Below are 25,982 nucleotides of genomic sequence, written 5' to 3'. Positions count from 1 at the left end.
CTGCAGCCCCAGGGTTCTTCACACCCCGCCCCCTCCCCCCCCATCCCTGGGGCTGCAGAGAGAGGGAGGAGCTTCCAGGGGTCATAGAGATGAGGTCCCAGAGGCTGGGTAGATGGGTAGAGTCCTACAGAGTCATAGAGACTGGGGAATGTGAGGCTAGAGATGCTAATTTCAGGGTCCCCAGTCTCAGGGACACAGTCTGATCCGGGATCCCCACCCCACCCAGAGCCAGGGTCGGATTCTCTCCCCAGGGACAGAGCCTGGTGGGAAAGTGAAGATCGGGGCCTCGTCACCAGCATCGATAAATGTCACCTGCCCCTGGTCACAGTCCAGACAAACCCGAATCCTGCTGGGGATCTGGCTCAGGGGCAGGGGGATCTCAGGGGAGGTGAGAGCCTGGAACTGATCCCTCCACCGCTCCACAGCCCAGATCCCCTCATCAGGGCTGAGGCTGATCCCTCCCTTCCTCCTCACAGACTCTCTGGCCACCCCCACAGCCCAGAATCGCCCAACCCCCACCACCACCTCCCAGCAATGTCTCCCCGAGGTGAATCCCTCACAGCCCAGCACACAGGGATCCAAGTCAAATCTCTCAGGGTTGTCGGGCAGATCCTGCCGTGTGTCTCCCCATCTCACACTTTTCCGATCCTCAGACATGATAAGTCGGGGATGAGCCGTGTCAGGATCCAGAGTCACATTCACTGGGGGGAGATAAAATCCGAGCGTTAGGGGCAGAGCTTGGCCCTGCTGGAGGGTTTGATGGTGTCAGTGACAGAATCTGCCCCAGCTGGAGAGTGACTCAGGGAATCTCGTTCTTCCAGGATGTACCCATCAGATCAGAGATCTCAGCACAGTGCTGGGGAGAGTCACTCCCCTGGCAGAGACGGGTCAGTGACAGGGTGAAAGTATTGGCTGGGCCAGGCCTGTGACTCTGAATCTTTCCCCTGCTGCCTCCACCTCTCCCCAGGAAGGGGATAAGAGTCTCTGGGAGCCCCAGCAGATGGTACAACTCAGTGAACATTGACAGAGCTCCCCTCCCCCTCCCACCTTAAATCTCACTGTGTCCTGTCTTCCCCTGTGCTAGACTTTGCAATGGGGCCTCCCCACTGCACCCTGCTTGCTCTGAAATGTCACAGCTCAGACAGGAACATGCCACATGTTACCAGGATTGAACTGTCCCAGAATTTCACTGCTCAGCAGCAGTCACAGCGCAAAAGTATATACCCACTGAATGGGAAGTTTGAAAAATTGAAGATGAGATTGTTAATGTTAGAGAATGGGGAACCTGTGTGTTTCGGAGTCAGATGCATGTGTAAGCAGAGTCGGGATGAGCTCTACCCTGACATCTGGTGGTGAATTGTGGCGAGTTGTGGAAAAGAACTTCAGGGGCTTATCTTGTTTGCATAGGCACACCCACCCTGCCTAGCATGAGCCCACAGCAGCCCAAAATGATCACTTTGGCTGCTGTAGGATCCCCAGTTTCTCTGTTATTGGGGCAGGAGGAATAAAGTGTTGTTACCCTGATTATGTGAATTAAGGCCAATGAAACTGTTTTATGACAGAGGGACTCGCCATCAACTAAGTAGCACTCGCTAGACAAGGGACATGGGTTCCAAAACCCTGTGAATTGAGAGAGGATAGGGACATGTAGTTGTATTAGATAGCATGTGGTGTCTCTAGACCTGAAATACCAATTGCACTGTCTTCTTCTCTCTCCACTGTAGAATATCAGAGCTGATTTTAATTCTATTAGGAGTCTAGTAACAGGCTGCTGAGCTGAATTCACTTTGGGCCAAGGGTGCACCAGCACTGAGGCTTCCCCACTACAAGCTAAACTCACTAAAGCACTAAAATTCTGAGAGCTGAAATCACTGAGTGCTGGGGGGGGGGGGCCTGAAGATATGTTGCTAAGCAGCTGGCGGAGCAGAGCAGTTTGCAGGATGACTGAAGTGGCTTGTGGGATGGCTGATGGAGTGGAGCGGCTGGCAGACTGGAGCAGTTCGTGGAGCTGCTCGCGGAGTGACTGGTGGAGTGGCTCACAGTGAAGGCTGCAGCAGAACCCAATGGAGAGGTGGGACAGTCGGCCTTGGACCACATAAGGTGCCCCCCTGGTTGGGAGGTAAAACTCTGCAGATAAACTTTTGAACTCTGGTGCTGCACTGACCAGGGACAGAGACTTTTGGAGTGTTGGACTTTTGGGACTTTGGGTGATTTTTTTGGGTTGCTGGACTTAAGACCCTGAGGGGAAAAGGACACTGCCAAACTTACTTGGGGGTGGGTATTTTGCTCATGGTTTGTTATGAATCCTGTTTGTGGTGTTTCCCCAACATAATGCCGCTACACTCAGACTCCGTGCTTGCGAGAGGGGAAGTATCGCTTCTCAGAGGGGCCCGGAGGAGGGGGGGGATGTAATTGTCCCAGGTCACTGGGTGGGGGCTCGAGTCGGTTTTGCATTGTGTTATTGAAACGGAAACCCTAGATACTGAACCCGGCCCTTGTTGCTGCCAACTCAGATAGGCAGAAGGGTTACAAGCAAAAGGGGAAGCTACGTTATCCCTTCTTGTAGAGAATAGCGAGGGGGGTGGAGGCACCGCCAAACACTTTCATAGAAAGAAGCTATACCCTGCTGAGTGGGTGGCGGGATCCAAAAGAACCCAGACCTGTCCATCAAAACCTGTAAGCGGATTGGCATTAAAGGAGGTAACCAGGTGGAGAGGGGCACTACAAGTACATTAGCATGAGGCAGGGAGTGAGGGGTTAACACAAGGGAAGGGGGTTCATGGTGGAATGAGGCAGAAGCTATAAGTGTGGGGGGAGCAGGGTGGATTAGGGTTTTGTGGGGCCCTGGGCCAGAGCAAATGGGGACCCCTCCCCACCCCTTGTGCCTGCAGTTCCCTCACCCCCTTGCGCTTCTGCTGGGGAAAGGGCATGTGGGCTAGCTGCGCACCACCCACCTGGCACTCCAGCCAGAGAGTGGGGCAAGCCCTTACACCCCAATCCCATTCCCTGGCTAGAGTGCCAGGCGGATGGAGTGGGGCAAGCCCTGCAAGCCCCTGAGCCCTGACCCCACTCTCCGGCAGAAGCGCCGGGAAGGCAGAGAGAATCGGGGCATGGAGGCACCCATTTTTCATGGGCCCCCCAATTGGCCAGGGCCCCTTGGCACAGGCCCCATTGGCCCAGTGGCAAATCTGCCACTGGGGGGGGGAGGTGTAGAATAGGTGGCTGGTGGAAAGAGGGAGAGGGTCATGCTAGTGATGGGGAGGCTAAAGTGACATCCTATTTACCAGAGATGGGAGAATGCTGAGATCATGGTGGATGGAGACAGGAGAAAATAGACAAGCTCACAGCTCTGATCAAAGGAGCTCCCCAGATGTGTATAATGGAGCCAGAAGAGCCCCTGTCTGTGACCAAGGCTCTGTTCCTCTGCTAGAGACTGGAGCAAGGATCGCACACAGACACAGTCCCTGCTCACCCCATCAGCGGGTCATTGCAGAGCTCCTGGCCTTCTTCAGAGGGGAAAAGATGAAGGAAGAAACAGAGAGAAATTGGAGATTGGCCATCAGCGCAGGGAGATAAAACAAACTCCCCCTGGAGAAGTGGCTGTGGAGGTGCATGTCCCACTAGATCTGTACAATGAGTGGCAGCTGCTGTCACAGATCTCTGCAGGGTGCAGTGCACATGTGGGTGGTGAAGGGGCACGAAGAGTAGATGCAGTATGATATAGATTCATTATGGTTTGATAGGACATAGGCACAAACCCCGCCTCACCTTGTGATGCGCCGTGAAATGCAGGGTGCTGGGGAGTGAACTATCACAACCACTCCCACATTCAAGGAAAAAGAGGCACATTGCCTCAAAGGGACTGATATTTGGACTTTGATAAATATGATCGTTAATTACCTTCTTCCATAGGTGCCATAGATCTTCTCCATGCTAAACAACCCCATAATTAGAGATGATAGCTGCTCTGAACAAGTATTGCATGATTCAATATTGTACAAACTAATACACCGAGGGGAAAAGAAAGCTCTAAGTTCATCAGAACCTCCACTGGGTTGCATGTGTGTCTCTCTCCCAAGGTGGATCTTCACTGCGGAATTAGCCCAGGATCTTACCTGGCTGTTGCCCCAATATGTTTATTGCGCAAGCATAAAAACTCTGGCTCAAGTTTGTTGGTGCTTTACGCCCAGGCTAGCTGTCAAGACTTTGGGTATAGGGTATAGTCCAGGTACCACTTTAATTCAGGATGGTTACCTGCCCACTTTGCAATGTGGATGGAGATTAACCATCTCAGGAGCTGATAGTCCTCCAGTGCCTTCCCACAATTTCTCCTGGGCCATGTTTTCTTGGCCACTACCTACTTTACTACTGTATTGCTTATCAATTTTTCAAATTAGCTTTTGGTGGGAAATTCATCCCGCTTAGCCTTTCCCCACATTTTATAAAGTTACCTTAAAAAACAACCCCCACTCCCCCAAAAGAATGCTAATAATAATAAAAAGCAAACAAATAAAAAAAGGTTTCCTAGTGCAACAATTTTAAAAATTAAATTTAAAAGCAAACTCCACCACAATTAAACAAATGGCCACATGATACTCCAAATTGGTACAAAAAATTTCTTTTCAGAGGAAGGATAATTACACTTACTTATTTTGTTATCTTGTTTGCCTAAAAATTAAAGAGAAATAAAGGGAAATTCATCCTGTTTGGTCTTTCCCTACATTTTATAAAGTTACATTACAAAACAAATCCATACAAACTCTGCCAAAAGATAATAAAAATAAGAAAAAGGCATGCTAGCAAACAAAATGAATAAAGGTTTCCTATTGCAACAATTTTAAAAGTTAAATTACAAAGAAAACAACTCTACCACAATTAAACAAACTCCCACATTAGGACCCAAATTGCTACTAAGTGTTTCTTGTCAGAGTAAGAATAATGACACTTACTTATTTCTTTATCTCGTTTGTCGAAAAATTAAAGAGAAATAAATATATAGTTTGTTAGGTGTTTCCTTTTTCTTATGTTTTATTTGTCTTTATCACCTATATGACAGTGAAGGTGGAGAGAAATAAACCTCCTCTTCAGGACGTCAGATGAGAGGACCAAGTGGTAACTTCTGATCTTAAACTCTGTGACTCCATGACTCTATTGCTTATCGGTTTTTCAAATTAGCTTTTGGTGTACAATCTATCCAGTTTAGCACTTCCCCACATTTTACAGAATTACACTAAACCTTCCAAAAAATAATAAAAAGCAAAAAGACAAACAAAAAGAGGTTTCATATTGCAACAAAATTGTAAAAGTTAAATTTAAAAGCGAACAACTCCACAACAATTAAACCAGCTCCCACCTGAGGATCCCATTAGGTACAAAATATTTCCTGTCAGAAGAAGGATAATGACACTTACCAATTTCTGTATGTAGTTTGCCTAAAAATTAAACAGAAATACACATATTGTTTGTTCTGAGTTTCCCTTTTCTTATGTTTTATTTCTCTTTATTATCACTACAACAGTTAAGACAGAGAGATTATTTTTATTCAATCACCTAATAAGGTCAGACTAGACCAGTGCTGCCAAAACTTGTCCTATTGCCCCCCCCCCCATTACCAGTATTGGAATCCGTGTGTAACACCCCCCCCTCTCCCCCCATTACTGCACACTTGGCTCAGCAGAGGAGCTTGGGCTGAAAGCGGAGCTGGGCAAAGAACTGGGGATAAGAGAAGAGCTTGGAATAGAGGTGGAGCTGGCCTGGGGGCAGAGAGGAAATGAGGGCAGAGCTGGGCTTGGGGCAGAGCAGAGGATGGAGTGGAGCTGCTGCTGGGGCTGGAGCTTGGATAGGAGCAGAGCGGGGCTGGGTGACACGCCGTCCCTTCTCCCCGTAGTGGCTGGCCAGGGCCATGCTGTGCACCCAACCTAACATTCCTCCACATACCGCTAGGGGCCCGCCCCACTGTTTGGGGACCACTGGACTAGGGCAGTGGATTTCAAACGTTCTTTCTGGTGACTCATTTGAAGAAAATTGTTGATGCCCATGACCCAACGGAGCTTGGGATGATGGGTTTGGGCTGTGAGAGCAGTCTCTGGACTGGGGCAGGGGATTGGGGTGTGGCAGGGGGGTCAGTGTTCTGGACTGGGGGTGCAGGCTGTGGGGTGGGGCTGGGGATGAGAGGTTTGGGGTGCAGGAAGGGGCTCTGGGTTTGGGGGGGCTCAGGGCTGGGGTAGGGGATTGGGGCGTGGGCTGACCTTTGGCGGCTCCTGGTCAGTGGCGCAGTGAGGGTGCTAAAGCGAGGCTTCCTGCCTGTCCTGGCATGGCGGATCATGCTGCGTGCTAGATGCAGCCAACAGCAAGTCTGGCTCCTAAGCTGAGGTGTGCAAGCGGCTCCACGCAGCTCTCGCCCAAAGGCAACGCTCCTCCCCCATATGGCACCCCCCCGTATGGAGCAGGTGCTTGGGGTGGAGGCAGCGCGCGGAGCACCGTGGCCCCCCTGCCCAGGAGCCGGACCTGATACTGGCTGCTTCCAGGGCACAGCACGGTGTTGGAACAGGTAGGAAGTAGCCTGCCTTAACTGGGCAGCACCACCAACTGGACTTCTAACGGCCCGCAATTTGAAAACCACTGGATTAGAGGATCCTGTGGTCCCCTCTGATCTTAAACTCTGTTACTCTATGACTCTATTACTTATCAGTTTTTCAAATTAGCTTTTGGTGGGAAATTCATCCAGTTTAGTCTTTCCCCACATTTTATAAAGTTACATTACAAAACAAACCCCTATACACTCTCCCCAAAGTTGATAATAAAAATAAGAGAAAAGCGTGCTAGCAAACAAATGAAAAAAGATTTCCTATTGCAACAATTTTAAAAGTTAAATTACAAAGAAAACAACTGTGCCACAATTAAACAAACTCCCGCATTAGGATCCAAATTGCTACTCCGTGTTTCTTGTCAGATGAAGAATAATGACACTTACTTATTTCTTTATCTTGTTTTCCTAAAAATTAAAGAGAAATAAAGATATATTTTTGTTAGCGGTTTCCATTTTCTTACGCTTTATTTCTCGTTTTTCATGCATACGACAGAGAAAGCTGAGAGAAATCAACCTTCTCTTAGGACGTCAGACAAGAGGATCCAGGGGTCCCTTTGGGTTTTTTAGTCTGTAATTCTATTGCTTATCTGTTTTTCAAATTAAATTTTAGTGTGAAATCTGTTCAATTTAGTGTTTCCCCTCATTTTATGAAGATACACTAAACCCCCCACTAAAAAAATAATAATATTAGAAAGCACGCACACAAACAAACAAAACCAGGTTTAATATTGCAACAGAATTCTAAACGTTAAATTTAAAAGCAAACAACTCTAAACAATTAAACAAGTTCCCACATGAGGATCCAATTTGGTACAAAACAATTCTTGGCAGAAGTAGGATAATGACACTTACCAATTTCTACATCTCATTTGTCTAAAAGTTAAACAAAATACTGTGACAGACCCAGACCAGTGGGGTACAGGAGTCTGGTAGAGGGCAAATATACTGGTCACTGGATGAGTAGTTTTCTGTTCCCTGAGTGACCAGAGCAGAGGCTGCACTAGAGTAATCAGGAACCTGCTAGAACCAATTAAGACAGGCAGGATAATTAAGACACGTGGACATAGGCGGCGGGTTATATTCTTTTGTGGTGTCCAAGCTCCAGCAATATTCAGGGCCGGGGGCCCTGCTCCACCAATATTTGGAGCTGGGTCTCTTCCCCGACCCTGCCTGGAGCGGGCCCCAGCCCCCCAGGGGTCTCCCCCCCCCCCCGCCGCCCTACCCCTGCCTAGAGCGGGTCCCAGCCTCCACCTGCCGTCCCTTCCCCCACGGTCTCCCCTCCTCCCCCGCGTCCCTGCCCGAAAGAAAGCAGTGCGCGCCTCTCCCATGCCTGCTTGTGCTGCCGGAGTAGCACATTCCTACGTGGAGCCTTGCTCCCGGCAGTAACTGCTGTCTGCTGCCCCAGGGTCCTAGTGCCCCCCATCCATTAATGGCAAGACAGGCTGCCCTTACCCTGTCCTTCTGCCCTATCCCTGAGCCTCTCCAATGCCCCAAACCCTCATCCCCAGCCAGAGCCCTCATCCCCCTGCACCCTAATCTTCTACCCCAGCCCTAAGCCCCCTCCTGCACCATGAACCCCTCATCCTCAGCCCCAGCCAGATGCATGCGGGCCGAGGCCCCCGTGAGCCCCCCAGCTCCGTCCTTGCCACGCATGGGCTCTGCGGCTCCCGGGCATGCGAGCCGCCGCCAGGGTGCGGGGCCCTGAGCCTGCTCCGGGAGGGGCAGTGGCGGCGGTGGCTCACACTTCCAGGAGCCGCACAGCCCGAGCGCTGCAAGGGGGGAGCCGGGGGGCTGCACGGGCGTTTCTGCCCACATGCATCTGCTGCAGGAGCCCCCAGAAGCCCCCAGAAGGCAGCTCCTCCCTGCTGAGCTGCTGCAGCGGCCCAAACCCGGCAAACCCAAAAAGAACAGGAGTCCTTGTGGCACCTTAGAGACTAACAAATTTATTAGAGCATAAACTTTCGTGGGCTACTGCCCACTTCTTCGGATGCATACAGAGTGGAACATATATTGAGGAGATATATATACACACATACAGAGCATGAACAGGTGGGAGTTGTCTTACCAAGTCTGAGAGGCCAATTAAGTAAGTGAAATTTTTTTTTTTGAAGTGATAATCAAGCTAGCCCAGTACAGACAGTTTGATAAGAAGTGTGAGAATATTTACAAGGGGAGATAGATTCAATGTTTGTAATGGCTCAGCCATTCCCAGTCCTTATTCAACCCAGTGAGTGCACTCGGGGCGGGGGCCGCTGGGGTGGGGAGGGGAGGGCTCACAGGGGGGGCTGTGCACCCTCCAGGGGAGTTCAGGGGGCGGGCAGGGGGGAACCTGGTCTGGGGAGCAGCCCCTGGGCACAGCTTGCCCCTGGGGTCTATAAAGACTTGTTGGGATTTGCCCTTCAATGAACTGATGTTACGGGGGGTGGGGGCGCAAGGTGGAAGTTTCGCCTAGGGTGCAAAATATCCTTGCACCGACCCTGGGCAGGACTCAGCACTACACTGACAGAGACACCAGAGGAGAAAAAAGAAACAAACATGTTAATGCACGAAATGACCAGACACAGTGGACAGCACTTCACGGGTGACATTCAGTTCACTTGGGGAGGATTTCTGTGAAAGCCACAAGAGCTAGACATTAACTCATCAGCTGAAATGGAAGCTTAGGGCTTGTCTACACGCAAATCTAACCCAGCAATCCATGATCATGGAGAAACACACACAAGTCCAAATTCACCAAGGCCACACAGGAGTCTGGCTCCAAACAGACCTCCCACTGCCAGTCCCTGCTGGTTAATAACAACAGGCACCTACCAGATACTCCTGGTGTTTCCCCTCTCCAGTCACTTTAAATCCCAGCAGCTTTTCTCTTTCTTCCCTCAGAGCCTTCAAATGGGCCTGAATTTTTTTCTGAAGAAACAGAAAGGATTCGGGAGGTTTCATTTTGAGGGTTAAGAGGCGTATAGAGTTGGGTGTTTTTCCATCCAAACCCAAGATGACTGTTGGTCCTACAAAAACAACAAGGAGTCTGGTGGCACCTTAAAGACTAACAGATTTATTTGGGCATAAGCTTTCGTGAGTAAAAACCTCACTTCTTCGGATGCATAGAGTGAAAGTTACAGATGCAGGCATTATATACTGACACATGGAGAGCAGGGAGTTACTTCGCAAGTGGAGAACCAGTGTTGACAGGGCCAATTCAATCAGGGTGGATGTAGTCCACTCCCAATAATAGATGAGGAGGTGTCAATTCCAGGAGAGGAAAAGCTGCTTTTGTAATGAGCCAGCCACTCCCAGTCCCTATTCAAGCCCAGATTAATGATGTTGAATTTGCAAATGAATTTTAGTTCTGCTGTTTCTCTTTGAAGTCTGTTTCTGAAGTTTTTTTGTTCAATGATAGTGACTTTTAAATCTGTAATAGAATGACCAGGGAGATTGAAGTGTTCACTTACTGGCTTATGTATGTTACCATTCCTGATGCCCGATTTGTGTCCATTTATTCTTTGGCGGAGGGACTGTCCAGTTTGGCCAATGTACATGGCAGAGGGGCATTGCTGGCACATGATGGCATATATAACATTAGTGGATGTGCAGGTGAATGAGCCCTTGATGGTGTGGCTGATGTGGTTGGGTCCTCTGACGCTGTTGCCAGAGTAGATATGGGGACAGAGTAGGCAACGAGGTTTGCTACAGGGATAGGTTCCTGGGTTGGTGTTTCTGTGGTGTGGTGTGTAGTTGCTGGTGAGTATTTGCTTCAGGTTGGGGGATTGTCTGTAAGGACCCAACCACATCAGCCATTAGGAGTCTAGTTACAGGCTGCTGAGCTAAATTCACTTTGGGCCAATGGTGCACTAGCACTGGGGTTCCCCTACTATGAGCTGAAATTGCTAAGAGCTGAAATCACAAAAGAGCTAAGGTTATTAAGAGCTGAGATCACTGAGACTGTGTTAACTAGTGGGGGAACCTGTAGCTATATTGCTAAGTGGCTGGCGGAGCAGCTAGCAGAGTGGAGCCTCATGGGGACGGTTGGAGCAGAGCTGAGCGACTCACAGGTCGGTGAGCAGGGCGGAGCGGCTGGAGAAGCAGAGAGCAGAGCAGAGCGGAGCCTTGTGGGAGCGGCCCAAGGAACAGCTGAAGTGGAGCAGAGCTGAGCAGCTCACAGGTTGGTGAGCAGAGCAGAGCGGAGCAGCTGCCAGAGCAGTTCGTGGACGGCGGGAGTGGCTCACGGGACAGCTGGTGGAGTGGAGTGGAGCGGCTCGTGGAGAAGGCTGCGGCGGAACCCCACGGAGAGGCAGCCAGTCGGTCTCGGATCACGTAAGGTGCCCCTTAACACCCTGCGTGCCTTCCCCCCCCCCCCCCGCCTGAACTCTGGGGCTGCACTGACCAGGGACAGAGACTTTGGGGGGTTGTTGGACTTTTGGGACTTTGGTGATCCTTGGGTTGCTGGACCCAAGAGACTTTGGGGTTGTTGGACTTTTGGGACTTTGGTGATTCTTGGGTTGCTGGTCTCAAGAACCAAAGGGAAAGGACACAGCCCAATTTGCTGGGGTGGGTTTTTTTGCTCATGAAGCCTGTTTGTGTTGTTTTTCCAATTTAATGCTGATGTCGTTTACCTCATGTTATTAAACATTTTCTGTTACACTCAGACTCCGTGCTTGCGAGAGGGGAAGTATTGCCTCCTAGAGGCGCCCAGGGGGTGGTATGTAATTGTCCCAGGTCACTGGGTGGGGGCTCGAGCCGGTTTTGCATTGCGTTATTGAAACGGAACCCCTAGATACAGAACCCGGCCCTTGTTGCTGCCAACTTAGATGGGCAGAAGGGTTACATCATATTCAGACTTGCTACCAATTCAGGTTCAGTCTTTTCAGTAATTAGACAGAGATCTCAATTATAACCAAGTTTTTAATTGGTATTTGTGAATTGATTAGTGGTACAGCGCCTAACAGGACACTGAAGTCACATGGGGGTGAATCAATAAACCTGTTTTTGAGAAGGTTTAACAAACAAAGTGATACAAGTCCTACAAGCCACCAGGGTTTAAAGATGGACTGGGATTTCAGCCCTGAAGCTCTGGGGATTGCTCTGGGGACCTAGCTGGCTTTGTCCACTGAAAAAGAGGGAGGAGGTGACTGAGGACACCAGTGAGGGTGGGGGCAGGAGTGGGGGTAGCACTTCCATACAGAATGATGCAGGTGAGGGCGAGCTGACAAAGGTGGGGGTGGGCCCACACAGGCTGACCGATTCAGGTGTGAGAGGGCCCATGCAGGCAAATGTGGGGATGTCCTATGTTCTGGGGATGCCTCAGTGGCCACCCTAATTAGACAGGCAGATTTGTATAAAGAATGGTTGGGGTTTGCCCCAGTGCTGCCCTAAACCCTTTCAGTTACAATGCACTTTGGGTAGGTCCCTCGTAAAGGTCCTGGAAGCAGTGGATTCTGGGAGATTTCAACAGGTTGCCTGGTGGGATTAATGGAACCACTTAGACTGGTCCTTGCTCATGTACACACTAGAACAGTTCAGACTGGCACCGGTCAGCTCCAGCCTCGGGTTAGTTTTGCTACAATCCAGTGTAATCCCAGTGGTACTTGGCATGGACCTGCGCTGTCTGGAGCCCTTTTGTGTGCGGACTCAAGGTGCTTGGGGTCCACACAGCATTTAGCTCAGTGATCTCCTCTAGTGCAGGCCGGCAGCATCTGAGTTTAACCCTTCATGGAGCAACACAGGAGTTCAGAATCCCAGTGGGAAACCTCGTCTCCCTGCTGGGCCTGGGGCCTTTATCAAGGAGTCTTTCCCTCCTACTGTCCGCACTTCATCACTGCTCAGTGCTGCTGAGGAAGGCAGTGTAGCCTAGTGGTTAGGGCACTGGGCTTGGCCTTTGAAAAGTGGGGGTTTCTACCCAGCTCTGCCTCTGACGTACTGAATGACCTTGGATAAGTCACTTCCCCGCTTTGTGCCTCAGTTTCCCCTCCCACCTTTTGACTCTCCTGTCCAGTTAGACTGTGAATGGCTCAGGGCAGGGATTGTCCCTCACTGGGTTTTGTGCAGGGCCCCCTACAATCAAGGTCAGATCTCATCTGGGGTCTGTAGGGGCTGCTGGGATGCAAATAACAATTATAAACTCTATGATAAATCAGTAATAACAGCCGTAGCTTGTAACTCCCCCTTCTCCAGTCTGAAGGCAGCACTCTCACATAGACTGTCCCGCAGCTCTTGTGAATCAAACCTCCCTTGTCATTTCATAACTTCCAGTCTGCAGAGTTCCCTTATTTCACTGGTGGGAGCTGGGTTTGAAAAGGATTCAGCTGCTTAGAGAAAACTTTCCCACATCAGACAATTTTAAAATCTTCATCTCTTGTCATTCTTGCCAGGCTGAAGTATCATTAATTTGTACAGCATCTTTCATGCAATGAAGGCTATACACAGCTGAATGACACAGTTACACCTGTCTCGGGCAACTTGTGATGCCATTAACCTGTCATTAAAATCCAAAGTTATTACCCATTAGACTGGACAGCAACTCTGTACCTTATACTCCTGGGTGGCCTCCTGTACGGGAACCACAGAGTGAGCGCAGTGAGCCTGAGACTCTGCAGATCACACAGATGGGGGTTTGATCCTCTTCACAGAACAGTTTCAAAGCCTCCTGGTGTTCCCCACACACCCCATCCCCTCCTGTTCCCTTTGTTGCCTGTAAACTCAGCCGTTTGGCGATTTCTACGACATTTTCCAGCTGCCTGGTCACCCTGAGGTTTCTCTGTTGCACAATTTCTCTGCACTGAGGGCAGGAGATGGCTGTAGTGGATCCCTCCCAGCACTGGCTGATGCAGGCTCGGCAGAAATTGTGCCCACACTCCAGAGTGACAGGTTCTGTGAAATACTCCAGACAGATGGGACATGAAGCTTCCTCCTGGAGACTGGGCAGTGTAACAGGATAAGTTTCAATTTCCTTAATTCACACTATGCCCCGCCTGCAGCTACAAGGGGGTGTTTCCCTTCCTGGAACTGACGCAGGCTGTTTGTTGAACTGGAAGGAGCTCACCAGTAACATTATAGCCCTGGAGGGTTTGGTAAAAAATGTACTACTAGGGCTCTGGTCCTGCAATCAGCCCCTGTGCTGGTGGGGAGGGTCACTGGGGCTTCACATGGACATCAGCATCCCCCTGTCAGGATGAGCCTGCAGGAGCAGGGTCTGTGTGTCTAAGGAGCAATAGTCAGACTTGGCAGAATTCTTTTTTTTTTTTTTATAATATATAATTTTGACCGATGTTTATTTTAAACAATTTTTATATTTATTGATTTAAACTTTCACAGTTGCACAACAATCTGGGTTTCAGCATTTCATTCCAATTGTTACCAATTTAAATTTTCACAGCTGTGGGGAATTATGGGGGGGGATCAGACAATATTTTGTTCAGACAATAACTATTTCATGACCCTGGACACTGAGATTCAAAAAGTTAACACTTTATAGCTGTTAAAATTGTCTGCGAGCAGGTAAATCTCCCCCAGCAGCTCCCCCAGGGCAATAACCCAATTCCTCCCCCACCACCACACGGACAGAGGCTGACAGTCCATCTGATAGCGGCTCAGGGGCCAGCGTGGAATGTGCTGGGATCTCAGCCTGGGCCCTAGTGGGGCAGGTGACCCCATCTCACAGAACCACACCCAGCAAGGCCTGCACCCATTTTCTCCCTTTTTGTCAGTCCCAGCAGAGAGACCAGGGACTCAGTGGTGTACGGAGAGCAAACTCCTCCCCGGCTGTTTACTTAGGGACACTCAGACAGCTGGGGGCGGCATGTTTGTGCTCTGCCCCTTTCTCGGTAAATGGTGGCTGTAACTTTACTCACTCTGGCCCCTTTGGCAGCAGGACGCTGAGACTTTTCAGGACCCAGACTCTGAATCATAACCTTTCTGGGTCTATTTTCTCAGCGTCTACTCTGAGCTTAGCACCATGGGGCCCTCATCCTCCATAGACTGTAATGCAAATAGCCACACGAGCCTTGTGTAGATGGGGAAACTGAGTCTGCAAGGACAATGCAGACCTTGGCAGCAACTAAGTAAGTCCTGAGCTCCAGCCAGAGCTGCATCCCTGGTTTAATGGCCCTAAGGGGCTTTGCCAGGGTGCAGAGTATAAGAGGTGAGGTTCAGCTTCACCCTGGCCACATCCCTCTATCACTGCTCCACACCCTTCTCCTCCAGCCTGTCCATGCCCCAACCCCACTCCCTCACAGCCCTCCCAGGAGCACTCCTTGTGCCTGCAGCTGTAGGGGAGGAGGCACAAGCGACTTCTTTGTTGGAGGAATTTCCCAGGGTGGGGGAGGGCTTTACCCCTTTTCTACACCCACTTGGCCCACTCTAGCCAGCTTGGGAGCCAGAGCACAATGATGGGCTGGGTCCAAATGTCAAGAATGTCTATTGATTTAGGGTCCAAATTTGGGTACTGACCTGAGTATTTAGGGGCTGGTTCTCCAAGGGGCTGGGCACCTGCAGCACCCACTGACTCCGGCTGCAGCTGTGGATGCAGGTGTAACACGTGCCCTGAAATCCTGTATTTCGAAGAGATAAACTGTGACAGCCAAAATTAGGCCAGTGTTGTGAATTTAGGCCTTAGAGATTGGCCCTTAACAACAGTCCATGGGCTAAGTCTCATTGTACGTTGCTGTTTGTACTTGGTCACAGCTCAGTCCCATGTCTGTAAGCAGCAGAGGTGCTGACTCCTTGGGTGCTCCGGAGCTCAAACACCCACAAAAACAATATAGTGGGTGCTCAGCACCCACCAGCCACAGCTGTTCAATGGGGCGACCGATCAGATGTTCGGAGGCTGGGAGAGGCACTTGGGGGAGGGTGGAGAGCAGCAAGCTGCAGGTGGATGGGGGCTTTGGGGGAGAAGTTGGAGCAGCAGTGAGAAGAGGTTGAGTGAGGGCGGGGCCCCAGGGGAGTGGTGTAGTGGGGGGCGTGGCCTCGGGGCATTGCTGGGGTGGAGCACCCCCAGGAAAAATAAAAGTCAGCACCTATGGTGAGCAGAGACCTAGAAGTATATTCCCAGTGTCCAGAGCCAGCCAGTCCCCCAGGGATGTAACAACAAGTTCATAACCTTTCCCACAGGATGGGTAATTCCACCGTTTTGTTCATGGGATGAGAACCTCAAGGTGAATTTGAACAAAGTGAAAGTAGCTGAAATGTGACCCCTGCCCTGCACACTGTGCTCAGGTGCCCTAGGGAGACATGGCTTTCACCTGGTGTCCAAGCCCCTGCAAAGTCTCAAGAATTATGAGGGGGAGTGAGAAGGAGCCACGTGTCTTCTCTGACGTCCTAGGGGGGAAAGAGAGAAAAGAGCGCTCGGTCTAATATGTCACACAGGAGGATCCATCCTCCATGCCGGGCTTGGGGCTGTCACACTCTGGGATCCAGGGTGATTGCCCTGTGCATGGTACGTTTAGACCCTCTTTTCAGAACAAGGGACGAGATCAGAGTTTGAAGCAGCACCAGGGGATGAGATTTCAGCAAACCACACACTGGCAGTTGCAGAATCCAATCAGTGAAAGGCCCCAGCACAGAAGAGTACATGGATACATGTGTTAGCATGCAGCTCTCACCACACTGGGGAGTTCTGCATAAAAATGGATGGTTGGATCTGGCCCACTGAGCTCAAGGCCACCACCAGCCTGTAACTGCCCTGACAACACTGAGTGCAGGAATAAGAATCAGGCAGTGGCTCCCTAAGGGTTGTCCCGAGGTCTGAGGATAAACCAACCTGTCCTGGGAATGGAAAGGGGGAGGCAGCCAAAGAAACAAGGCTATTCAGGGATAGTAAAGGCTGCAGGGGAAAAAATTAGGGCAAAACAAGCAAACCAGTGAAATGGTAACCGCTAGGCATCAACAGGGATCAGAAGGGATTTTACAAATACAGGAAATAGAGGCCTTGGTCTGGCCTAAAAGCCATGAGTTCTCTGAGCGAATGGGGCTTTTCCATCTCTAACATCTGCACGTCTGTCAGGGCCAGCTCTAACTTTTTTGCTGCCCCAAGCAGCAAAAAAAAGCACCGTCCCCCGAGCCCTCCCCCCCGCCGAGCGCCGCACCGCCGGACCCCCACCCGAGCGCCACAGCCCGCGCCGCCCCCCCGCCGATCGCCACCCCTCCGGAGCCCGCCCGCCGAGCGCCGCGCCGCTGGAGCGCCCCCCCCCCCACAGAATGCCACACCGCGCTGCCCCCCCGCCGAGCGCCAGAGCGCCCCCCCCCATGGAATGCCGCGCCGCTGGAACCCCCCCCCGAGCGCCACGCCTCCAGAGCGCCCCCCACCGAGCGCCGCGTCGCCAGAGCGCCCACGCCCCCCCGCGGAATGCCGCGCCGTGCCGCGCTACCCCTCCCACCCCCGCCACCCCAAGATTGGCCGCCCCTTACCAGGTGCCGCCCCAAGCATGTGCTTGGTTGCCTGGTGCCTGGAGCCGGCCCTGACATCTGTAACTGCAAAGAACAATAATAATTCCAGTCTCTGCCATGCACACACCGAGTTATGCTGTATCTCTGAGTACTGGACTCCAGTGCCCATGATTCAGGAGCTGTCCTGTCTCTGTGCAGGGATCTGGGTGGCTGGAACAGTCTCACCTGCAGGAATTCACTCGCTGGCTTCTGGCCCTGCCCCTCCAGCCCACTGATCAGCTTGTTGTGATGAGATATTAGCTTGGAAAAGTTGGTGGCATTTTCACCCCGTTTCTTCCCAATCTCCCTGTCCAGTTCCCCCAGTTGAGCCAGCAGGAATTACTCTTGGTCCTGGATACACCAGCCCAGACAGTCAAAATGAGAAACAATTTCCTGCCTCTAAGCTTCTGTCTTTCCCTGTAATGGCAGGTCACGAACATGTGGAGAGTCATGGGCCATTTCATCCTCCTCCTCTTCCCCTAGTGCTTACATAGCACTTTTCATCAGTCGATCTCCAGCATTTTACAGTGAAGGTAAGTGACATTATCCCCATTTTACAGATGGGAAACTGAGGCACAGAGCCATGATGACCCAGATCCACAGCGAGACTTAGGTGACTAAAGCCCAGGTTTAGATACCAAACTCCCAGAATTAGGTGCCACTGAAATCCAGAAAACCTCTGCCTGGCTGCCCCTAACTCTGCAGGCAGCTAAACTCACTCACCGCCAACATTTCTATGGCAGAATTTCCCAACTTCTTAAATTTCCACTTCTGAGCCTGGGCACTGCTGCTGCCTCACTCTAGGTGCCCAGACACCTGCCTCACACCTAACCCCAAAGGGATCCTCAAAGCAGAAGGCCGGCAGTGGAAAGCCTGTCTTGCCTGTAGGGCCCAATCCTGTAGGAATGTGCTGAGCACCCCTTTGGATCAGAGCTCAGACAAAATCCAGAGGAGGTGCTGGCAGAGGCTCCTTTATAAGTTTGAGCCCAGTGGTTGGGTCACTCGTCTGGCATATGGGAGACTAAGGCTATGGCTACACTACACAGTGTTTAGTGACATGGCTGTGTCGCCACATCTCTGAAAGACAAACGTTTTGTCTTTCAATTACCAGTGTAGACAAAGCCTTAGGTTCCACTCCCTGCTCTGCCTGATGGGGAGGAAGGGTTTGAACACAGGTCTCCCACTGCTCAGATGACTGCCCTAACCACGGGGGTCTGGGATATTCTGATGTGGGGCTCCCTCAGTCTCTTCTGATCAAGCTGCTCCATGTTGACTAAATAATTAAATAGCCCCTGGGTCAGAGGGAGAAAGTGACAATGACTCTATTGCCAGGGGATCAGGGCACTGGGAGGTAGAAGACGCAGGTGCAGGACCCTGCTCCAATAGCTATTTAATTACAGTCCCTTTTCTGCAGGAGGGAGCATTTCATTGCAACCCTGTGACTTAACACTGGACCTTTCCTGGGGATGTGATGTAGGCTCCGTAGAGAGAGTCCCCTATAGATGCACTGGAGCACTCCCAGCCCCCAACACCAGTGAGAGCAGCAGAGTTAGACCATGTGCAGGGTCACTAGCCCATCAGTGCCTAGAACTATCACTGGGGTAGGTCACTTGTGGGAGGGCAGGGAGCAGCACACGCTCTCCTGCTGGGCAATCTCAGAGAGATTCTGTATTGTAGTTTAAATGAATTCCTCAGAGTTCTGAATTAATATGCCCAGTAAGGAATCTATTTGTCAAAAAAGAAAATACAGAATCTTTTTTTTTGGTCTGTCTTGTTATGGACATAGTTGCCTACAGGTATTTTGAAATAAATTACCAAAATAATTGAAATTGGCATGATTATATCATGTTATTTTGACAAATAAAATATGCAGAATTTTAAAATATTGTGCACAGAATGTTTAGCTTTTTGGTGTAGAATTCCCCCAGGAGTACTGGGTCCCTTCATGGATCGCGCTCTTTGTCTCCGAATCAAAAGGAGAGAGGAAAGTTTCCCAGCATGCAGCAGCTTCATGAGGTGAGGTGGCCCTGTCTGCATTTCCTGAGCCCAGATGGCCCCAAGGACTCCCAAGGGAAGGGTCAGCTAGTCAGAGGCACTGCAGTTAGGTTGGTCGTTTTGTGCTATGTGATCTAAATTCTCTTGTGCTTTTTCTGGTTAAGTGAAAGAGCAATAATGTGTTGGACTTGTGCAAAGACTCTGTGTGTGTGTTAAATGCTTCACAACTACTGTGTGCCTCTGGAGAGAGTTCAGCTGAAAACCAGAAGGCTCTCACCTTGGCATGGAGTTCTGGAAGATGGTGTGTTTAAGCATGTGGGAGTCTGAAGGGTCAGCTCTGCACCAGGGGGTTAGGCAGTGGGATCCAGGCTTCAGGACAGGGGACTAGAGAGCACTCCAAGAATGTGCCCAGGGACCCCAAGACTGAACCAATGGATGGGCTCTGTTCCAGTCCCAGAGGCTTGACTTATGTGGGGATCCTGGGGCTCAGATGCTTGGATTCCCCTTACAGCAGTCTGGTGGAACCTAACGGGTTCTGGGATACACACACACCAGTAAACAGAAACCTTCTCACTGCCCAGCATCCAAACACCCTTAACTCTGACCACATGGGTTCTGGTGAATATTTCTACATGTCTGAAATATTAAATTCAGAGACATGAATGGAGAGGTCTCCCCCTCAGGGCTGTCACATCCCTTTGCCTTGGACTGAGGGGGGCTCTTTCCTGGATGCTGCTCCCTGTTTCTGGATTAGGCAGAGGCTCTCCCTCCAGTGCCGCCACCTCCTGCTCCCTTTGCCTTGGGGTGGGAAGGTTTCTATTAATGGTTCTTCCTGGGCTGGGGAGAGGCTGTCTGCTGCTCCATGTCTTCCACCGTTCTCTTTGGCCAGGATACAGCAGCTGGTGGCTTTAACTGTAGATACCTGTGGCCAATGGCTGCCCCGACTCTGCTGCTGGGAATGCGGCAGCAGGAGTAGCAGGGAGACGTAGCAGGGGAAGAGATAGAAAAGCAGCAAGATAGACGGGAGTACCCAAGGGGCCTGTCTGTGACTCCATGTTCAAGCTGTTATAGTGTTTGAGGGGTTCACATTTGATACCTGGTAAGTGAAATCTAAATATAGAATATGCAACCAGTTTGGGGATTGTGCCCTGCTTTGTAACTGTTTGCCCTGAGTTTGGTACTCACGTTTCTGAGCTACTCTAGACAGCGTGACGGGAGAACTGAACCGGGGTCTCCCACATGCCAGCTGAGTGCTCTAACCACGGGGTAAGAGTTACAAGCTGGGTGACATCATCAAAACCACCTCCTTCTCCCTCCCCACCCCCACACTCACATTTTATGTGGAGCGAGGCAGGTGCCTACCTCATTCCAGCAAGAAAACCCTTACGCGCCTGAGCCACCTGATGTCAGGTGGTGGGTTCCCGTTTGTGGGTGGCTACGCAGAGATAGACGCCCCTCTGCAGCCCAGATTTAGGTACCTGTCTGTGAGAGAGGGGAAGGGCTTAGGACATCCCTCCCCCCTTGATGGTCTCTCTCATTGGCTAGCTTAACTGCTCCCCGCCTACTGAGCTGGCTTTTGGGAATCGCATTGTCAGGTGCCTTATGGGGTGCACTGTCACAATCCCTGACAGGGGAACCAGCCCGGGGGCAGCAAGAGGGGAAAAACCATAGGCACCTAAGCCACCTGAGTGTTAAAGACAGGAACACTTCTTAAGCTGCTTTCAATTAAGCCTACAGCTGTTAGGGGACGTGATTCAGACCTGGGTCTGGGTTTGCAGCAGGCTTTCTTGCCCACTCCTCCCTGACCACATGGATTCCAAGGGTGGGGGCAGGAGAAGGGGGAATATACACAAAACCAGTGATGGATTGTGGCACCCTCTGCTGCATGCATCTGAGCAATACAACCAGCAACGCTTGCAAACATAGGGAAATGGGCAGCAGAAGCATAGATAGTTATAGATATAGTAGGGGACTTTACCTAGGTATATTTAATTCTGACTCAGTGCGGGGGTGGGGGGAGGAGGGGTGGTCTAGATGACCTCTTCAGATCCCTTCCAGCTGTACATTTCTATGACCTTACACTGACATGAGCGTTAAAAGATTTCTGGAGGCAGCTTAGATAGCAAGTACATGCGAAGCCCTGGGTGAGTACAGCACCATTGTGGACACAGCAACACGGGTATGACTTGGGTGGGGCTTTGCACAGGGACACTCACACCTGGGTGACACTAACCCAGTTGCTCAGACAAAGGTGTAGATCATCAGGACTAACTCTGCAGTGAAGAGGGGCCTCTAGTGACTACAGGTTTAAAATACTTTTCTATTATAAGAAGTCCCATTACCTATGTAACTATTAACACATTACAATCGCAGTTTCACCACTGACACTCTACAGTTATGTTGTGAAATACCTGGTAAAAAAGGCCTGATCATTCAACCATTGAGGTCAATAGCAAATCTCCCACTTAGTTCAGGGGGAGCAAAACTAAATGCGTAGGTCCTGATCTTACAAAGACAGATTAACGTGCTTAAGTTTGTATAGCTAGTGGGGTCCTGTAGGGGTCTGTCCTCAGTCTGGTACTATTCAGTATTTATATTAACAACTTGGATAATGGAGTGGTGAGTATGCAGTCAGGAGTAGGTCTTAGGGAAAACTTTCTAAGGGTATGTCTACACTACGAAATTAGGTCGAATTTATAGAAGCCGGTTTTATAGAAATCGGTTGTATACAGCCGATTGTGTGTGTCCCCACATAAAATGCTCTAAGTGCTCTAGTCGGCAGACCATGTCCACAGTACCGAGGCTAGCGTCGACTTCCGGAGCATTGCACTATGGGTAGCTATCCCACAGTTCCCACAGTCTCTGCCGCCCATTGGAATTCTGGGTTGAGATCCCAATGCCTGAATGATGCAAAACAGTGTCGCGGGGGGTTCTGGGTACATGTGGTCAGGCCCCTCCCCCTCCATCAGAGCAACGGCAGACAATCGATTCGCGCCTTTTTACCTGGGTTACCTGTGCAGACAACATACCACGGGAAGCATGGAGCCCGCTCAGCTCAGCTCAGCTCACCGTCACCATATGTCATCTGGGTGCCGGCAGACATGGTACTGCATTGCTACACAGCAGCAGCTAATTGCCTTTTGGCAGTAGACGGTGCAATATGACTGGTAACCTTCATCGGTGATCTGGGTGCTGGCAGAAATGGGGCTGCATTGCTACACAGCAGCAGCCCCTTGCCTTTTGGTAGAAGATGGTGTATTACGACTAGTATCCGTCGTCATTGTAATTCAGTGGCTGAAACTCCGTATGTCCCCCAGTTGCTGCCTTCCCAATGACGATGATGGCTATCAGTTGTAGTATGCTATTTTCTGCCAAGCACCCAGAAGATGCCGAGGGCTATCAGTCATGCTGCACCATCGTCTGCCAGCTTAAGATGTAAAAAATAGATTTGTTCTGTATTCATTTGCTTCCCCCTCCCTCCATGAAATCAACAGCCTGCTAAACCCAGGGTTTTGAGTTCAATCTTTGGGGGGGCCATTCTGTGTGACAGTTGTTTGTGTTTCTCGCTGATGCACAGCCACCTTTGTTGATTTTAATTCCCTGTACCTGTAGAGCATGTCGTCACTCGCCCCTCCCTCCGTCCGTCAGATACTAGTTTCGCGCCTTTTTTCAGACCAGACGCCATAGCACTGGGATCATGGAGCCCGCTCAGATCACCGCGGCAATTATGAGCACTATGAACACCACGTGCATTGTCCTGGAGTATATGCAGAGCCAGGACATGCCAAAGCAAAACCAGGACCAACTGAGGAGGTGATTGCAGCGTGGCGACAAGAGTGATGAGGAAATTGATATGGACATAGACCTCTCACAAGGCACAGGCCCCAGCAATGTGCAAATCATGGTGTTACTGGGGCAGGTTCATGCCGTGGAACGCCAATTCTGGGCCCGGGAAACAAGCACAGACTGGTGGGACCACATCGTGTTGCAGGTGTGGGACGATTCCCAGTGGCTGCGAACCTTTCGCATGCGTAAGGGCACTTTCATGGAACTTTGTGACTTGCTGTCCCCTGCCCTGAAATGCCAGAATACCAAGATGAGAGCAGCCCTCACAGTTGAGAAGTGAGTGGCTGTAGTACTGTGGAAGCTTGCAACGCCAGACAGCTACCGGTCAGTCGGAAATCAATTTGGAGTGGGCAAATCTATTATGGGGGCTGCTGTGATCCAAGTTGCCAGGGCAATCAAAGACCAGCTGCTATCAAGGGTAGTGACTCTGGGAAACGTGCAGGCCATTGTGGATGGCTTTAATGCGCTGGGATTCCCAAACTGTGGTGGGGCGATATACTGAACCCATATCCCTATCTTGGCACTGGAGCACCAAGCCACCTAGTACATAAACCGCAAGGGGTACTTTTCAATGGTGCTGCAAGCACTGGTGGATCACAAGGGACATTTCACCGACATCAGCGTGGGATGGCTGGGAAAGGTGTATGACGCTCGCGTCTTCAGGCACTCTGGTCTGTTTCGAAAGCTGGAGGAAGGAACTTTCTTCCCGGACCAGAAAATAACGGTTGGGGATGTTGAAATGCCTATCGTGATCCTTGGGGACCCAGCCTACCCCTTAATGCCATGGCTCATGAAGCCGTACACAGGCAGCCTGGACGGTAGTCAGGACCTGTTCAACTACAGGCTGAGCAAGTGCTGAAAGGTGGTGGAATGTGCATTTGGACGTTTAAAAGCGCTGGTGCAGTTTACTGACTCGGTTAGATCTCAGCACAACCTATATTCCAATTGTAATTGCTGCTTGTTGTGTACTCCACAATATCTGTGCGAGTAAGGGGGAGGTGTTTATTGCAGGGTGGGAGGTTGAGGCAACTTGCCTGGTGGCCAATTTCACACAGCCAGATAACAGGGCGATTAGAAGAGCACAGCAAGGCGTATTGCACATCAGAGAAGCTTTGAAAGTCAATTTCATGATTGGCCAGGGTACGGTGTGACAGTTGTGTTTGTTTCTCTTGAAGTTACCCACCCCCATATATATGAAAGGAAATAAAGTCACAATTGTTTAAAAAACATTCTTTATTATTTGTTGCACAACACATTGAGAGAAATCAGAAGGTAGACCGGGGAAGGGGGCGGGTATTGTGTTAGGGGGGTGGAGGAGGAGGGAAGGACAAGTCCAGAAACCAAATCAAAATTTCGGATATGTCAGCTTTCTGCTGCTTGGGCGATCATCTGGGGTTGATTGTGTGGGTCCCCATAGCCTCCCCCCTCATGTTCTTGGGCATCTGGGTGAGGAGGCTATGGAACTTGGGAAGGAGGGAGGGCAGTGGAAAAGCTCTTTATACATCACCTAAGATCCAACCCACCAGTTCCTTGACTTCTTGTTCTGTATCTTTTTTATCACTGTTTTGGAGACCACATTCCAAACCATGTGGGTGAAGAGGCACAGCCTAACCAGTGCAAGGACACACCATTCATGTATCCTGGCTTTGATGAGCTTCTTATTTCCTATTGTGAACGCTAACTTCAGTTTTGCAAACTTTGGTGGGATATTTGATATTGGCGAACAGAACTGTGTGAGAAGCATAATACATTCAGTTAAGTTCCCAAAACATATACTGTGTGTATATCTATATAATATATAATTTTTTGTCCGGTGAAAAAAATTTCCCTGGAACCTAACCCCCCTATTTACATTAATTCTTATGGGGAAATTGGATTCGCTTAACATCGTTTCACTTAAAGTCGCATTTTTCAGGAACATGACTACAATGTTAAGTGAGGAGTTACTGTATTAGCTAACAGGTCCAATAAAAAAAGTCACATGACATCAAAATATTTTGGTTCTTATTACATTTTTGTGCACATGTGGGCTCTGGTATATTTTTTACATCTGAAACCCACTAAGTTAATGTATTTACATATTAATTAATTACTTATTATTATTATATAGTAAACTCCTCGATAAGTGTCCAGTCAATGCTTTGGGCATCTTTGACAATGTTTTAAAAATACTTGTGTGAAGAAACAGACCTGGGCACTATCCCAGGAGCAAATAAAATAACCCAGCAGCAGCAACACAATCAGAGAAAACATTGAATAATGAAGGTGCTGATCTTGCTGTGTGGTTAAGTTTACACACTGGGAGTAGTTCCACTGACTTTATGTCAAGCATGTTTTTAAGACACTTCAGAGACCTAAATAAATCCTCTCAGAAACAGCAGACACAGTGCGGATTCCTACCTGATTCCATCTTGTGAACATAAAAAGTAAAGAAGAAAACAATAAAACCAGGGGGAGGGGAGCTGGCTCTGGAGCTGTGGCAGAATGAGAGACTCTTCATCTTCATTGTAACTTGATCTAAGCAACAGGAAGGAGGAGGAGGAAAAACCTCCTCATAGTGAGCATAACACTGACTAACATTAAATCATTAAAGTCAGCCATTAAAGAGGACACATTAAATAAAAAAGGAATAATTACATTGTTCAGTGAACTCTTTCATCATAAAACCACCTCCGTGAGCAGCAGAAGCTCTGTTAATGGGAGAAACTCTCCCGCTGACATAGTGCTGTGCACAATGGCGCTTATGTCCGTGTAACTTATGTCAGTCAGGGGGTTGGTCTATTCACACCCCTGAGCAACATAAATTCTGCCGACTTCAGCTGTAGTGTGGACACAGCCTCAGGCGCTTCTCTTTGGGAGAGGAGCACGGTTCAGGATACACCCCTGTTGTTAGCATCTCCCATCTGCCTGTTTAGGTGGCTCCCCACCTAGCATGCTGGCTCTTGTGGATGGCATTGTAAGGCACCTGCCTGTCTCCATTCATCGTGCCGGGATACTAGGCTCCTAAGTCAGGCTGTGTGGGTTGCAGTGTTCTTGTGATGTTCTAAGCACCTAAAAATGAGGTGTGGTTGATGCTCAGCATTGTAACACCTAAGTCCTTTCATGGATCCCACCCCCAGTCATTTACATTAGAACA

At 50.0% G+C, this 25,982-nt stretch overlaps 1 protein-coding gene across 1 annotated transcript; it reads right to left on the bottom strand.

Moving 5' to 3' along the window:
* On the bottom strand, positions 1 to 25,829 carry LOC128847360 (zinc finger protein RFP-like). The gene is made up of 8 exons (XM_054046751.1): positions 25,774 to 25,829; positions 13,119 to 13,500; positions 11,759 to 11,789; positions 9,401 to 9,409; positions 6,974 to 6,994; positions 5,412 to 5,432; positions 4,648 to 4,668; positions 1 to 701 (listed from the first exon to the last, which is right to left on the bottom strand). Exons 1-8 carry the CDS (start codon positions 25,827 to 25,829, stop codon positions 187 to 189), a joined length of 1,056 nt encoding a protein of 351 aa, XP_053902726.1. The 3' UTR covers positions 1 to 186.
* Positions 25,830 to 25,982: the final 153 nt, after the last annotated feature.

This window comes from Malaclemys terrapin, chromosome 13 (assembly GCF_027887155.1).
Source record: "Malaclemys terrapin pileata isolate rMalTer1 chromosome 13, rMalTer1.hap1, whole genome shotgun sequence".
Lineage (NCBI taxonomy): Eukaryota > Metazoa > Chordata > Testudines > Emydidae > Malaclemys > Malaclemys terrapin.
Note: the sequence above shows the minus strand (reverse complement) of the source record. Positions and strands in the feature narration are given on the sequence as shown.